Source organism: Hypomesus transpacificus, chromosome 10 (genome assembly GCF_021917145.1).
Source record: "Hypomesus transpacificus isolate Combined female chromosome 10, fHypTra1, whole genome shotgun sequence".
NCBI classification, from domain to species: Eukaryota; Metazoa; Chordata; class Actinopteri; order Osmeriformes; family Osmeridae; genus Hypomesus; species Hypomesus transpacificus.
The window spans coordinates 10,346,689-10,361,318 of NC_061069.1; the positions used below are offsets into that span (position 1 = coordinate 10,346,689).

Below are 14,630 nucleotides of genomic sequence, written 5' to 3' on the forward strand. Positions count from 1 at the left end.
TGTCTAACTCGCACACACACACGTTTACGTATACACACACATGCACAAACTCTGTGATGTCTGGGTCAAGACGAACACAAAAGAGTAGAAAAGATAGATAAAGATATCATAATGAATCCTAAGATACGTTTGTAACTGAACTGATAATTACAATCCTTTGAAACCTTTTATCCTCCTCGGTTCCTGTCTATGAGCAGTAAAACCAATTAGAAACAGTTTTCATTTCGCTTTCATCTTGATGTCGCTTTCATCCAGACGGGTTTTATACCTGTGACCTCTTGATCTGAGGTCAGATGCGCTACCATCGAGCTGTAGCCTTTGCACCATTAGTCAGTGGCTTGTGACCATTTAGTTCAGGCTTGTTTGTTGGGAGAACAGAAGGGGTCTGTGGTGTCAAATGCTGTCATGACCCATCCGTAGGACAATAGTCCCCTATGTTGACAAGGGTCTGTCCTGTCACACAGACAGCCTGTGTCCCTTCGTCTACTTGGACTTTGTCTCAGTTTGATCTCCTTACAGCCACTAATCCCGGGAGAATGTTAGTCAGCAAATGAAAGAAAGGACCAGTGTACTTCTGTTGACCAACCCGTTTGTTTGCATACATAATCCAAATTCAGTGTAGGCTGTCGACAATCATTAGCGACCCGCGGGCCTGGGTTCGTTATGCCAGATTATAACCTGGTGGTAATCCCTGTGCCACTGAGAAAGGGTTTGTTCCTGTCACTTGTTGATATGTTCCACTCTGGTTAATTACATCATGGTGGGAGAACATGCCCCTGTACGAGCTTAGTCTATGAGCACAAATGTTTACATTTTTGCAATTCATCAGATTGAAAATAATTTTTCTGGTTTGTAACGGTAAATCAGCCTTGTAGAATATTATTCAGTGGTGATGATGAGTTGATTTGCCTGCTCATCTGATGCCCTCTACAGTACAGGTGGGGAACTGCATATTTGGGTAGTCCTGGCACCTCATAGTAGTGGAATGGCTTAGGGCAGATATTAGTTTTTCCAACAAACCTCTATTTGATGACAATGAAATGACAGTAACAAGGAGGATAATCTCACTGAAATGTCTCATTTGACATATTTAAAATGTGATGAAAGGAAACTTTAATTTAATAGTCAAAAAGAAGACTGTTGTACGTGGTCAAGTTTGTGGGGCAAGACTAATTTGAAGGCCTTTAATTAGACGATTTGAGAGACATTCTCTTTGCCTTTCAACATGTTTCTTCTGACTGAGAATGACCTCTAGCCACAATGAGTCACACAAAGAAGGTGAAATCATGTAAGCACTGAGACACTCCAAAAATATTTTGTTGTGACGTTTCCCTATGGAGATGGAAAGTTGTTCCTTTGTCACATATTTGAATGCCTATCGAAGAGTGAATGCAACCCTTCTGGCATTCGGTTTTGGACAGGATGTGGACAAAACACTTCACAAACCCACACACACACACACATACACACACACAAGGGATTTGTCAAATTTTTGGTCTGAATGCTTTTCAGCCCCCACGGGATAGGTTCAGCCCCAGCCTCTCAGCCTCTCTTCCTGTGGCCTCCCCCTTTCTCCCCTGGCCCTGGAACCCGGCCTATTGCGTCACCTCACCAGTGTGACTGGCAGGACGGCAGACTTCTCTTAAAAACCACTAGTCGCTGGGAGAGTTCTCAGTCCTCTTCCTGGATTACCAGTGGGCTGCAGCCCTCTCCAACCTCCCCTTCTCACCCACTCACTCGATCTCTCTCTCCCACACACACTCGCTCCAGTCTCCTCCTCCTCCTCATTCGCGTCTCCCTCCTTCATTCCGCTGCTCTTCCCGGCGTGGTGATGTGTACTGTGGGTTTCGCTCGCTCCCTGGGCTTCGCCCTGTTGCCTCTGGCGCTGGGCTGCATCGTGGCTAACGTGTTGCTGTTCTTCCCTGGAGGGGAGGTGTCCTACCTGCAGCAGGAACGTCTGTCCTGGTACACCTGGTACTTCATGGGCATCGGAGGAGGCGGCGTGCTGGTGAGTTGGTTCCAGATCCAGGCTCATTTCACTACACATAGCTGCGCACTAGGATTTGTGATACAGGCTACAGTCACTGTGGATATATGCTACCAAAATATGTTTTACATTTACATTTAGTTTTAATTAGATGCTATTCATTTTAATTCAGTCCTCCCAAGATGGGCTTGAACCTACATTTCATGGGTGTCTCATAAAGAAGAATCCTGGAATTGTATGTTTTAAGGATTGCTATTTTCATTGTGTTTGAGAAATGATGTTAGGACGTTTAGTGGTGTTTTGGGGTGGGGAGAGGTTTTGACTGGGGTCGGTTAGTGCTGACATGCTTGTTCATTAAGGGGACATCCTGGATGTGTGTGTGGAGATGGTTTGACAATGGCGACCCTGTGGACTTCCGTCCGTGATATCTAAATGACCTCACTGAGGAGATAATTCCGTGTTCTCACTGGTCCCAGGGACAGAGGGAAACTTTGACACAGGAAAAAGAACAAGAGAAAATCTGCCCCTCTTCTTTCCACTCATCCTCCCCCCCCCCCCCCCCCCCCCCCCCCCTTCACACCTTTCCTAAACGGATCACTGACGGAACGGAACGGAAGACTCAGTCTTATCCTTGCCTTTCATGTTTGTTTGTCCTTTTCCGAATCAATGTATTTGTTAATTCCAGATAAGATAGCCCTTTTCTTGCAGTTTCTCATGATGTCAGTGTGGAATAGAAGTCAGAATAGGAAAAATGCACATTTTCAGGTGTCGTGGTTTCTGTCAGTTTCATCACATCCTGTATGCCCCTGTGTAACCACGGGAGCTAGTTCACTAGAAAGTCCTTGAATCCCATTGTGTGTGAAGGTTTGGATAAGCTTTTGTTTCATGGCTCTGTTTTGTTAATGGCTCTGGGTCTTGTTATTTAGAACCCCCCCCCCCCCACACACACACAGGTTTTCCTTGTAACACACTAGATACAGTAAACAACGTTGACCTAATTAAGCAACTGGTTGCAGTCAGCAAAACATTCAAGGTCCCTTAATGGGTTGTGAATCTCAACACTAACCTACTAACCTACTGTAACAAACAAAATGACAATCTGTGGCGGTCAACAAGAAAAAGTGTATGAGAGGCGTCTCCCATTGGAGGGAAACTCTCAAAACGAAGCCAAGACAAACATCCAGATGCCGTTTTTCTCTAACTGTGTCGTTTCCCCATAGATGTTCCTGCCTGCAGGAGTCTTCATCAGCCTGGGGAAGTGCACTGGGTGCTGCTGGAACGAGAGCTTCATGGTGAGGAGATAGAAGTGCTGCTAGAGAGATCTCGTCTCCATCGGTAGACTATGCTAAGATAATGCTTCAAAGGGGCTCATGTGAACGACATCAGGTGGTATGCTAAGCTAATGCTACTAAGAGGCTCATGTGAACAACATCAGGTGGTATGCTAAGCTAATGCTACTAAGGGGCTCATGTGAACAACATCAGGTGGTATGCTAAGCTAATGCTACTAAGGGGCTCATGTGAACAACATCAGGTGGTATGCTAAGCTAATGCTACTAAGGGGCTCATGTGAACGACATCAGGTGGTATGCTAAGCTAATGCTACTAAGAGGCTCATGTGAACAACATCAGGTGGTATGCTAAGCTAATGCTACTAAGGGGCTCATGTGAACAACATCAGGTGGTATATGCTACTAAGAGGCTCATGTGAACAACAGAATAAATTATGCTGACCCAATTCCCAACAAGTGGCTTACTGTATATGAGTGACATGACATGGAATTCTAAGCTAATTCTGCAAAACAACTGTCAACTGGGCTGTGGGCCTACAAAATCTTTATCTGTCGACGTGCTACTTTGTAACGGAGATAAGCCAACAGCTGCTTACACACGCCCACACAAAGAAACTTGCGTGTCATTCACATACAAAAAAAACACTACCCAGGCACATATTGGGAAGCAGGCACACATGCACATTCTTCCCAAGGGACTTGTTTTTGCAGCTGTGCCTGTGCACATGTGACTCTCTGACTTAAAACTTTCTATTTCTCTCTCTCTCTGTGTGTGTGTGTGTGGTGCAGATGTGTGGCGCGGTCATGGCTTCCCTGGTGGGACTGGCAGGTTCTGGGTACTGTTTTGTGATCTCCGCCATAGCCATGCTACAGGGACCCTTCTGTTTCACTGACCTTGGATGGATGTACCCCTTCTCTAACGCAGGGGGCAGGTAGGACCGGACATCCAGTATCTCACACAGGGACCACACTACGTGCTCTCTGTGTGCTGGACCTGTGCTTCGGCTTACATTTGGAACAACTCTGTCCCAACACTTAATAAGAACCCAAGCCTAAATCCTTCATTATTAACCGCAAAGAATGTACCCTGTGCGTTTCCATAGCTACCTGCTGGAGCCGGACTCGTGGCTCAAGTGCCAGCAGCCTCAGCACATTGTGGAGTGGAATGTGACCCTGCTGTCCGTCTTGCTGGGTTTGAGCGCTCTGCAGTTCATCATCTGCATCCTGCAGATCTTCAACGGGCTGGTCACCGCGGTCTGCAGGCCCTGCTGCTACAAGCAGGAGTACAGCCTCAATGCCTGAACACACACACACACACACACACTGAAAGAGAAACACACAGCTGCCTGCACAGCTGCAGGCATAAACACACACACACACACACACACACACACACATGAAAACACTAACAGGTTAACTACATACAGGAGAGAGGTACACAAACATAAACATTCACAGCATGCCCGGGACATGTCTGCTAGCCACTGGGAAACATTTAAACAAGTCCTAAATATTTAGATCAATGTACAGTCCCTCAGTATCACTACCATGACGTGCATCCTGGACATTTTCCTTCAACTCCTTCCATAGAGGTCCCCTCTGTGCCTTCACCTTCTCTCCTTTCCTTCACCTTCCCTCACATGCTGACGGAAGGTGAAGGTCAGAGACCTGTGAAGATGGAAAAAAGAGGGGAAGAGGAGAGTGAGCTCTTGTACACTATTGAGATGCACCCTGACAGTGCTGTCTCCTATCAACAGATGAATTACTGCCCCTGTCACTCACCAGTGATAAAAATAGTGATTTTTTTTAAAACCAGCTTCGCGTCATCCTTGTATGAGACAGATGTATGTTTAAGGTTCCTTACCAAAAGCAGTATTCATTTAATACAACTTCAGCTGTAGGATCATTATTGCTCCTGATATGGTGTGTGTATAGTGGAACTATATTCGGAACTGTTTGATGTCGACATTTGAGGCACAAAAGTATTTTTGTATGAGTGTTGTCTTTTATATGGACTATTTTCATTTTTCTGTAAAATGTTTTATAAATTATTTGGTCTTGCAGATGCTAGATGAATTTAAAGGCTATTTTATTAGTGTGCGTGTAATATTTTTATAATGTTTGTGCAGCCGTAAATGAATAAATATTTTCCATTTCAAAAGTGCTGTGTTCATTTGTGTGAGTGTGTGTGTGTGGCATTTGTGTTTGTTACATTTGCGTATGTTGTGTATGCTTTGTTTGTGTATCTATGTGTTAGTGTGAAGACATGCTGGGTATTCCTGCATGAGTTCCAGTTAAGCATTGATCAGATCTCGTTTCACCTCCAGCTGGGAACTCCAGGGGCATGTTCTGATGGCTCATGCACTCATGTAACTCTCTGTCTGTTGACAGAATACAAACTCTTTGGTGAATCATTACACTGGACCATACTGGACCATGGACGTACTGGGGCCTCAGTGTCTACTTAGGCCGGCTTCACTGTGCCAACATTCAATTTCCAGATACTTATCATTCATAAAGTGTATCTTTTAAGATGTTAACTCATAATTGTGGGGCTTTGGTAGTGTTTCACCTCTTTACCACAACAGTGGAAGAGTAATATTGCCAGAAAATACCGTTGAGTGAAAGAATGTGCCTGTGTGCGTATGTGTGTCTGCTGCTGGGTGCAAGTTACAAGGCACTATGGGCATCACAAAGCAAACAACTGAGGCTGTTGTTTTTTTTTTCTACCCAATCAAGGAGCAGGAAATGACAGGAAGAATGGCAGAGGGCTGTCTCATTAATCAAGCGGAAGGTCAAAGGTCATGTGTGATGTCTGTTGTGTGATCAATGACACTCTGTCCAGGCTCTGATAGGCTGGTCGGAGGCGTCAATCAGAGGCTGTGTCTTTTAAAGGCGCTGTAGAGGGGAGATGACCCAGATAAGATCCAGAATGGGGGGTTGTCCAGCCACCCTGCTCCTGCTTCTCTGGGGAGCAGCCTCTGTGTCCTGTATCACCAGGGAGTACTTTATTGGGATTAAGGAGGTGCAGTGGGATTACGCGCCTCAGGGGGTCAACGTGATCCTCAACAAAACTCTGAAGGAAGACGAGTGAGTACTATTGAGAATTAAAAGCATATATAAACCTTGGTCTTAATTTCCTAGATAATATAAATGAATTGGTCAATAGATTGCTGTTAGGATATGTTAATTTTGATTGATGCTTTTTTTACGGTCTTTAAAATGCAATTATTTTTGTGGTTACTGGATTGCTCAAACAAAACCATACTGTTTGTGCACCACGTGCAATGCAATGACACATAGACCTATCACATTAAGATAATTGAATTAAGTTTTAGATCCATATTCTTTTGTGAAGAAAACAGATAAACATAGTATTTTATGCGTACAGAAATGTTAAACATACGGTGCTAAAATTACAGAGTACAGCTAAATCAACACAAGTCCCACAGCCAGATCAAGCGGAGAGTTTGAACCAACATGTCAGCTGAACGACCCCTCTTCTGGAAGTCTGTCAGACGTGTCAACAGAACGCGTCGCCCTAATGATTTCTACTCAATAAATGCCTAAAACCAAAGGTTTTTTTAATTGAACTTCAAGAAACCTGCCCTAGACCAGGGGCCTCATGTATAAAGGATTGCGCAGCTTTCATACCAGAAGATGGCGTACGGCCAAAACTCAAAGTAGGCCCTACCTACGCACAGAAATATTCACATGTATAAAACCAGTCGTACGCCAGGTCCTGGCTTGACATGCATTTCCTGAGTGATTTTGTCGTTCGTTTGACACCCTCAAGTTTAACAGAAGTTGTTGGTGGCAGATTAAACAGAAGGCTATATAGTATTTCCCGTTTTGGGTTTTGGCATTTTGATGTGATTTTGATCATCCACATTAATGATCAAACTTTTATTTTTATGTTTTTTGAATAGTCAACGTCATAAACATAGTAGTGGAAACTTTATTTTGTAATGTTGGTGAGTTACGGCACTTTTCAGTTAGAATTCGCCATGTCACAGAGCCAGACAAGAATTTGCGGACGGCCCGCATATTCTCAAGTAGTTAAGTCAATCTTTATACATCAAAAAGTGTGCGTGAAAACCAGCGTACGCAAGCTTTTCGTGCGTACGCAAAGTTTATACATGAGGCCCCAGACCACTAGATCTTAATCTGATCTGCACCCCCAAATCAGACCCGTTTTATTCTGTTTTAACTCCAGACATGCCGCCACCTTCCTGGAGAAAGGTCCCCAGCGCATTGGACGAGTGTACAAGAAAGCGGTGTACCTGCAGTACAGCGACGCCACCTACAGGCAGGAGATAGACAAGCCCAAGTGGCTTGGTTTCTTGGGACCCCTGCTGGCCGCCGAGGAAGACGACACCCTGGTGGTCCACCTGAAGAACATGGCCTCCAGACCCTACTCCATGCACCCCCACGGAGTCAGCTACAACAAGACCAACGAGGGTGAGGGGGCCAGGGGGACAGGGGGCCAGGGGATGAGGAGGATTCCGAAAGGGTAGGGGTAGAGATGGGGGGGGGGGCTTAGAGTCAAGGGCAAAATTGAAACGTCAACACAGCCTGTTATTTTGTAATCTGAAATGCTTCATGAACTGTTTCATTTTTACCCAAATGAGAAATCTCCTGTGACCCCCCTCTGGTTCTTCTCCCGCTCCCCAGGTGCCCTGTACCCGGATGGCACGGGACCACAGGACAAGCACGGGGACAAGGTGGATCCTGGGAAGAGCTACACCTATCACTGGCAGCTTCCGTCGAACCACGCTCCCGCGGAGGACGACACCAACTGTCTGACGCGGCTGTACCATTCCCACACCAGCGCTCCCAAAGACATTGCCTCAGGCCTCGTGGGACCCCTCATCATCTGCAAGAAAGGTACAGGCTTCTCTCTGGACGACTATGGCAACTGTTTATGTTCAAGTACATTTATATTTAGTCATTTAGTAGACGCTCTTATCCAGAGCGACTTACAGTAAGTACAGGGACATTCTCCCCGAGGCAAGTAGGGTGAAGTGCCTTGCCCAAGTACACAACGTCATTTGGCACGTCAGGAAATCGAACCAACAACCTTCTGATTAATAGCCCGACTCCCTAACTGCTCAGCCATCTGACCCCAGGAGTCCTTCAATATAAAAAAACCCCTATCATTCACTGTTGACATAAGGTGTATCAAATGTCTCAGTTGTCAGGGATACCAGTCGTAACAATGCATCGGCCATAGAGTAGCTTTGGTTGAGGTCCCTTCTGCAGGTGTAGATCTAGAACTCCCATCTCTCTACGTCCAGGAACCCTGGACGTCCATGGAGATAAGTCAGCTGACTACCTGTACGCTCTGATGTTCACCGTGTCGGACGAGAACATGAGCTGGTACCTGGACGACAACATCAAGACTCACTGCACGGTCAAGGTGGACAAGGAGGACGAGGACTTCAAGGAGAGCAACCTCATGCACTGTGAGACCCACACATGTACACACAACCACACGCACAACCGCACGCACGCACACGCACACACACGTACACACAACCACACACAACCACACACGCAAACAACCACACACACAACCGCACGCACACACGCACACACACGTACACACAACCACAACCACACACACACGCACACACAACCACACACACACGTACATACAACCACACACACACAGAACATCCACCCTCCTAACCCACTGTGGTCTCCGGTCCTTCAGCCATCAACGGCTACATGTATGGGAACCTGCCAGGCTTCAGCATGTGTGTAGGCAGTAAGATCCACTGGCACCTGTTTGGGATGGGCAACGAGATGGATGTCCACACAGCCTACTTCCACGGGCAGATCCTCACCCACCAGGGCCGCCACACGGACACCGTCAGCCTGTTCCCCGCCACCTTCACCAACGTGGAGATGATCGCTGACAACCCAGGGAACTGGATTCTGGCCTGCCAGGTCAATGACCACCTGCAATGTATGTTTCTACAGTCAACAAGTTCATCTCAGGAACTGTTTTGACCAGACAAAAACACGCTTGTTTTGCCAAAGCATTGGCAACTACAAATGTATTTACACACATGCTAACCATGTACACTAGCATACAATTAAGCCTTCCTCTGCTGTGGCTCTTGTCAGCGGGCATGCAGGTCCTGTTTGAAGTCAAGAAGTGTTTCCCCAACGTGCACAAGCCCCGCCCCTACGGCGAGGTCAGACAGTACTTCATCGCGGCGGAGGAGGAGCTATGGGATTACGCCCCCTCCCAGAACAACCTCAACTCTGGACATCCTCTGGCAACTGACAGGTAGCACAGAAACACGAGACGTTAAACACACCACGGACACGACACAATCACCACGCTGTGGTCTGAACCCACATAGCAAGCTGAAGCCGCCAAAGCAAAATGCTACTAAAGACATTTAACTAACTAAACTATTCTTTCTGTCTGAAGTGATTCTGAGACATTCTTTGCGCGAGGGAATGATAGGATTGGAGGAAAGTACAAGAAGGCCAGGTATGTGGAGTACACCGACAACACCTTCACCAAGCGCAAGGACAGGACACCTGAGGAGATGCACCTAGGGATTCTGGGTAATGCAGTTTTGTACATTAGAGGATGTAGTCACAGTACACCGCATACTTAGGCGCCTCTCCAGTCCTCTTCCCGAAGAGCTACCCTCGACAGGTTTTCACTCCAACCTTAATCCAGCACACCTGATTCTAATAACTAGCTGATGTGTTGAATCGGGTTAGATGCAACTGGGGTTGGAGCAAAAACCGTTTGGAAGGCAGTTCTGCAGGAAGAGGGTTAGAGATGCCTGGTGTACATTATGGATAATCAATCAGGGAATGTAAGGTTGATCTGGCGGTTGTGTTGATGGACGGGCCTGCTCCACCTCAGGTCCGGTGATCCGTGTGGAGGAGGAGGACACCATCAAGGTGGTGTTCAAGAACAACGCTAAGCGCCCTTACAGCGTTCAGCCACACGGGGTTCAGTACAGCATCGAGCAGGAGGGAACCCTCTACTTCAATGAACTGGAAGGTCAGCAGATCATGGGCGTATCCAGCCCCCTTGAGCCCCTCCAAAACTTTCATTAGCCCCCCCCAAACGTTTTAGATAAAAAAATCTAACTTTTATTTTTAGTTTTATAATTTAAATCTAAAAGTGTTCATTTCTCTTCCTAAAACCCACTAGAGGACACTTTAAAATGATATTTCCAAAAGAAAATTCTGGGGGAACACGCCCCTAGACCCCCCTAGTTTTGCTGGGTCACAGGAAAAATAATAGGTTTTATCTAGAGGCTTAGCCGCCCCAAAAGAGTTCAGATTTGTTTATTCTTCATAGAACATTTGGTATCTTGAGACCCTCTTTTGACGATGTTTTGCTAATCGCAGATACATGAGGTGTTTCACTGTACATGAAGGGTTTTTGCTCGCTTTGAAACACATTCATCATCTTACACCTTCAGAGTCCCACACTGCGAAGAAACTCCGAGAGATCAAGAAGGAGACAAGTAAGTTGACTTGAAACCACACAAAAATGCTTACACACACACCCCACGTTCCTCAGATGTGCAGACATTGTCAGCAGGTGGAGATTGTTTTCAGATCACGCTGTTCTTGTGTAACCATTGTGACCACAGGGAACACTTTTGCTCAACCAAACCGTGGCCAAATGCAACAGAACCGGAGATGTTTTGTTGTTTGCATAGAGGGGATGTGGGGGAGGGTAGCTAACGTCCAGAGTCCAGTAAGAGACTGAAGTCCTGTGGTGGATTAGTCCATGTTTGAGCAGATTTACTGACTGCACATGACAATAAACAGTCTTTCAGTTGTTCCTGACGCACTCTAATTGATGCCCTTTTCAGACGATTGATTATTCTGGCCCTGACAGGCAGACCACAGGCCAACGAGATGATTTCGATGATTAGATTCTGAACACTCGTTGGGCCTTTCTCCACCCAGGAGTTGTAACCCCACCTCCAGCATCGCTTGTCCAACCAGGCACCACCTACACCTACGAGTGGGTGGTGCCCAAAGGGGGCGGCCCGGTGGAGACTGACGCAGACTGCATCACCTACCTGTACTACTCTGCTGTCGACGCCATCCGTGACACCAGCTCTGGGCTGGTCGGTCCGCTCCTCGTTTGCAAACCCAAAACCATAAAGAAGGGAAAGCAGGTAAGACTGTAGGACAGTATAGTAGATGACTGTACAGGAGGACAGTATAGTAGATGACTGTACTGTAGGACAGTATAGTAGATGACTGTACAGGAGGGCAGTATAGTAGATGACTGTACAGCACTCTAGGATTCATTTATGTCTTTCTTCAATCGGAACAGTTGTATTGTACATTGTGTGTCCTAACATTTATATGCGTGCCTTAGCTACACAAGTCTATCCACGTCCTGTATCCGTCAATGACATTTTGCATTCTTAAATATGTCAATGTTTCAGAGAAACTTCGACAAAGAGTTTCACCTCCTGGCCACGGTGTTCGATGAGAACCTGAGCTGGTATCTGGACGACAACATCAAACAGTTCACCAAAGCCCCTCAGACAGTCAAGAAGGACGATGAGGACTTCCAGGAGTCCAACAAGATGCATTGTGAGTATGGATGTCCTCTGAGACACAGACACACACACACACACACACAGACAGAACACACACACACACAGACAGAACACACACACACACACAGAACACAAACACACACTCATCTCTATTTGGTTTGTTCACCACAGCGTTAAACGGTTTCATGTATGGGAACCTTCCTGGGCTGACCATGTGCAAGGGGGACAAGGTGTCGTGGCACCTGTCTGGGCTGGGCACCGAGACCGACATCCACGGGCTTCACTTCCATGGCAACCGCTTCATTTACAGAGAGACCAGAAGAGACTCCATCAGCGTGTTCCCACACATCTCCCACACAGTCACCATGGAGCCTGACAGCATGGGTAATGACACGCACACGTATACACAAGCACACACGCAGGCAAACCAGTCCATCTCATGCAGAAGATGAGTAAATCTGTCGTGTGTGTGTCCAGGTCAGTTTGAAGTGGTGTGCAGGACAACAGACCACTACACAGGAGGGATGAGGGCTAACTACACTGTGGAGAAGTGTAGCGTCTTCAACAGACAGTCAGAGATCATGCTCCACTCCAAGACCTACTACGTTGCTGCCCTGGAGATGGACTGGGACTACTCCCCCAACCGTACCTGGGAGACGGAACAGTACCAGGGCCTCATCAACAGGTAACATGTAGCAGGGTTCTCATCAACAGGTAACATGTAGCAGGGTTCTCATCTTGATGCCACAGGGCAGCAACTGTATATCAAAGGCCCTCACCACCCTGTGACAGACGTGCCCAGCAGCAGACTCATAACCTGGAAAACAACGCTGTTGTGTGTTGTGATTTAATTCCTCCTGGACTGTTTTGTCTGACCTCCACCCCCACCTCCCCTCGCCTCCTCTTCACTCCTCTCTCCTCTAGCCCCGGAGCTCCCTTCCTGGACAAGAAGGAGCATTCCATCGGCTCCAAGTACAAGAAGGTGGTGTACAGGCAGTTCACCAGCGACAAGTTCACCAAGCAGGTGGAGAGGCCTGCTGACATGGAGCACCTGGGGATTCTGGGTAAGATGAATGCCGTGGAAGTCAAACCCCACCAGTCAGCGCTACGTTTTCCTCACCACTGACCCGCTCCTGGCCCTGTCTCACCCAGGCCCCATGATCCATGCGGACGTGGGAGACAAGGTGAAGATCGTGTTTAAGAACATGGCCAGCAGACCGTACTCCATAGACGCTCACGGAGTCAAGACGGACAGCCCCACGGTGAAGCAGACCAAGCCTGGTAAGACCAGGGGGTACTGTGCCAGAGCTGGTACTGGGTTCCTATTCTCCATTTAATGAGTTGTTTAAGGAAGTGCTTCCACCCCCCCTATAGGTGAAACCCAAACTTACGTATGGTACGTTCCAAAGACAGCTGGTCCAACCACAGCTCAGGAGGATTGTTCTGTTGGAGCGTACTACTCCAGGGTTGATGTCAACAAGGTGGGTCATCCCTTCCTGATGTGCAACAATCAGTAAACCATACAGGGTTTCTTTTTACTTTGACTGAATTTAACGTGTGACTTCAACCATCCAACAGGACCTATACAGTGGTTTGATTGGTCCCCTGGTGATATGTAGGCGGAGCTGGGGGAGGTCATTGGGCCTGAAAAAGGAAGTGGAGGAGTTTGCTCTGCTATTCATGGTGTTTGACGAGAACGAGTCATGGTACCTGGATGAGAACATCCGAACCCACATCAAGAACCCTCCCAAGAACCTGAAGGAGAGCGAGGACTTTGTGGAAAGCAACAAGATGCATGGTGAATGAAAGGGTTGGGGCCACTTGACTTCTCAACACAGACAGGAAACTATGTCCTCAAGCCATCTTGATCTAAATTGGATTCTGTCTAGATTCTAGATATAGCAGGCAGCTTGACCCTCCCTTCCTCTGATCCAGACCTTCACTGCTCACTCAACCTTGTCTGCCCCTCCCTCCCCCTCCCCTCTCCTCGCTGCAGCAATCAATGGAAGGGTGTATGGGAACCTGCAGGGTCTGGACATGCAGGTGGGAGATAAGGTCTACTGGTACCTGATGGGCATGGGCAACGAGATGGACATACACACAGTGCACTTCCACGGGCACAGCTTCGAATACAAGGTACCCCCCCCCCCCCCACACACACACACACACACACAGACTGACAGACCTCAGAGTAGTTCAGTGTGTGCGTGATGCGTGTGACTGCACTGTGTGGAATGAGACGTGTGCTCTCTGGCGCCCTCAGCTGGGTGGGCGGTCCCATCGCACGGACGTGTTCGGCCTGTCGCCCGCCACCTTCCAGACGGTGAAGATGAGACCGCAGTACCCGGGATCCTGGCTGCTGCACTGTCACGTGTCCAACCACATCATGGCAGGCATGACCACCATCTACACTGCAACAGAGAAGGGTGTGTGTGTGTGTGTGTGGTGGGGGGGGGGGTGACTTGTGCTTGTGTGACTTGTCTCAAGATGGTTTACCATGTTTGTCTCCTTCCACAGGCAAAAAGAAAGGCTTCTTTGGTTGACGAGGATGGACGGTGTGTTCAGTCAGTCGAGACTGCTTTTAACTTTGCACAGAGAACGTGGTTATCATACAAACACTTCAGTATTTACACAGTTGATGTGTATCAATCCCTGGTCACTAACAAAATGCGTTGAATTGCTTTACATTGAATGTCCTTTTCCTGCTCCTTTTGAATAAAGATAGTTCTGAGTTTTACCATCCCACTTATTACAAATACTAAACGTTTTGCAAAAGAACCCCTCC

The 14,630-nt window shown here is 47.3% G+C and overlaps 2 protein-coding genes across 2 annotated transcripts; both read left to right on the plus strand.

The window, feature by feature from the left end:
• Window positions 1-1,629: 1,629 nt before the first annotated feature.
• On the plus strand, window positions 1,630-5,439 carry tm4sf18 (transmembrane 4 L six family member 18). The gene is made up of 4 exons (XM_047028407.1): window positions 1,630-2,008; window positions 3,208-3,279; window positions 4,068-4,210; window positions 4,382-5,439. The coding sequence occupies exons 1-4, from the start codon at window positions 1,832-1,834 to the stop codon at window positions 4,578-4,580; spliced, it is 591 nt and encodes a 196-aa protein (XP_046884363.1). The 5' UTR covers window positions 1,630-1,831; the 3' UTR covers window positions 4,581-5,439.
• A 763-nt stretch (window positions 5,440-6,202) lies between these two features.
• On the plus strand, window positions 6,203-14,627 carry LOC124472176 (ceruloplasmin). Its single transcript, XM_047026866.1, has 20 exons — window positions 6,203-6,368; window positions 7,495-7,739; window positions 7,953-8,165; window positions 8,576-8,743; window positions 8,995-9,249; window positions 9,411-9,576; window positions 9,724-9,863; window positions 10,174-10,314; window positions 10,742-10,786; window positions 11,238-11,452; window positions 11,729-11,879; window positions 12,017-12,229; window positions 12,323-12,530; window positions 12,770-12,909; window positions 12,998-13,126; window positions 13,220-13,326; window positions 13,424-13,643; window positions 13,842-13,981; window positions 14,109-14,271; window positions 14,363-14,627. Exons 1-20 carry the CDS (start codon window positions 6,211-6,213, stop codon window positions 14,386-14,388), a joined length of 3,243 nt encoding a protein of 1,080 aa, XP_046882822.1. The 5' UTR covers window positions 6,203-6,210; the 3' UTR covers window positions 14,389-14,627.
• Window positions 14,628-14,630: the final 3 nt, after the last annotated feature.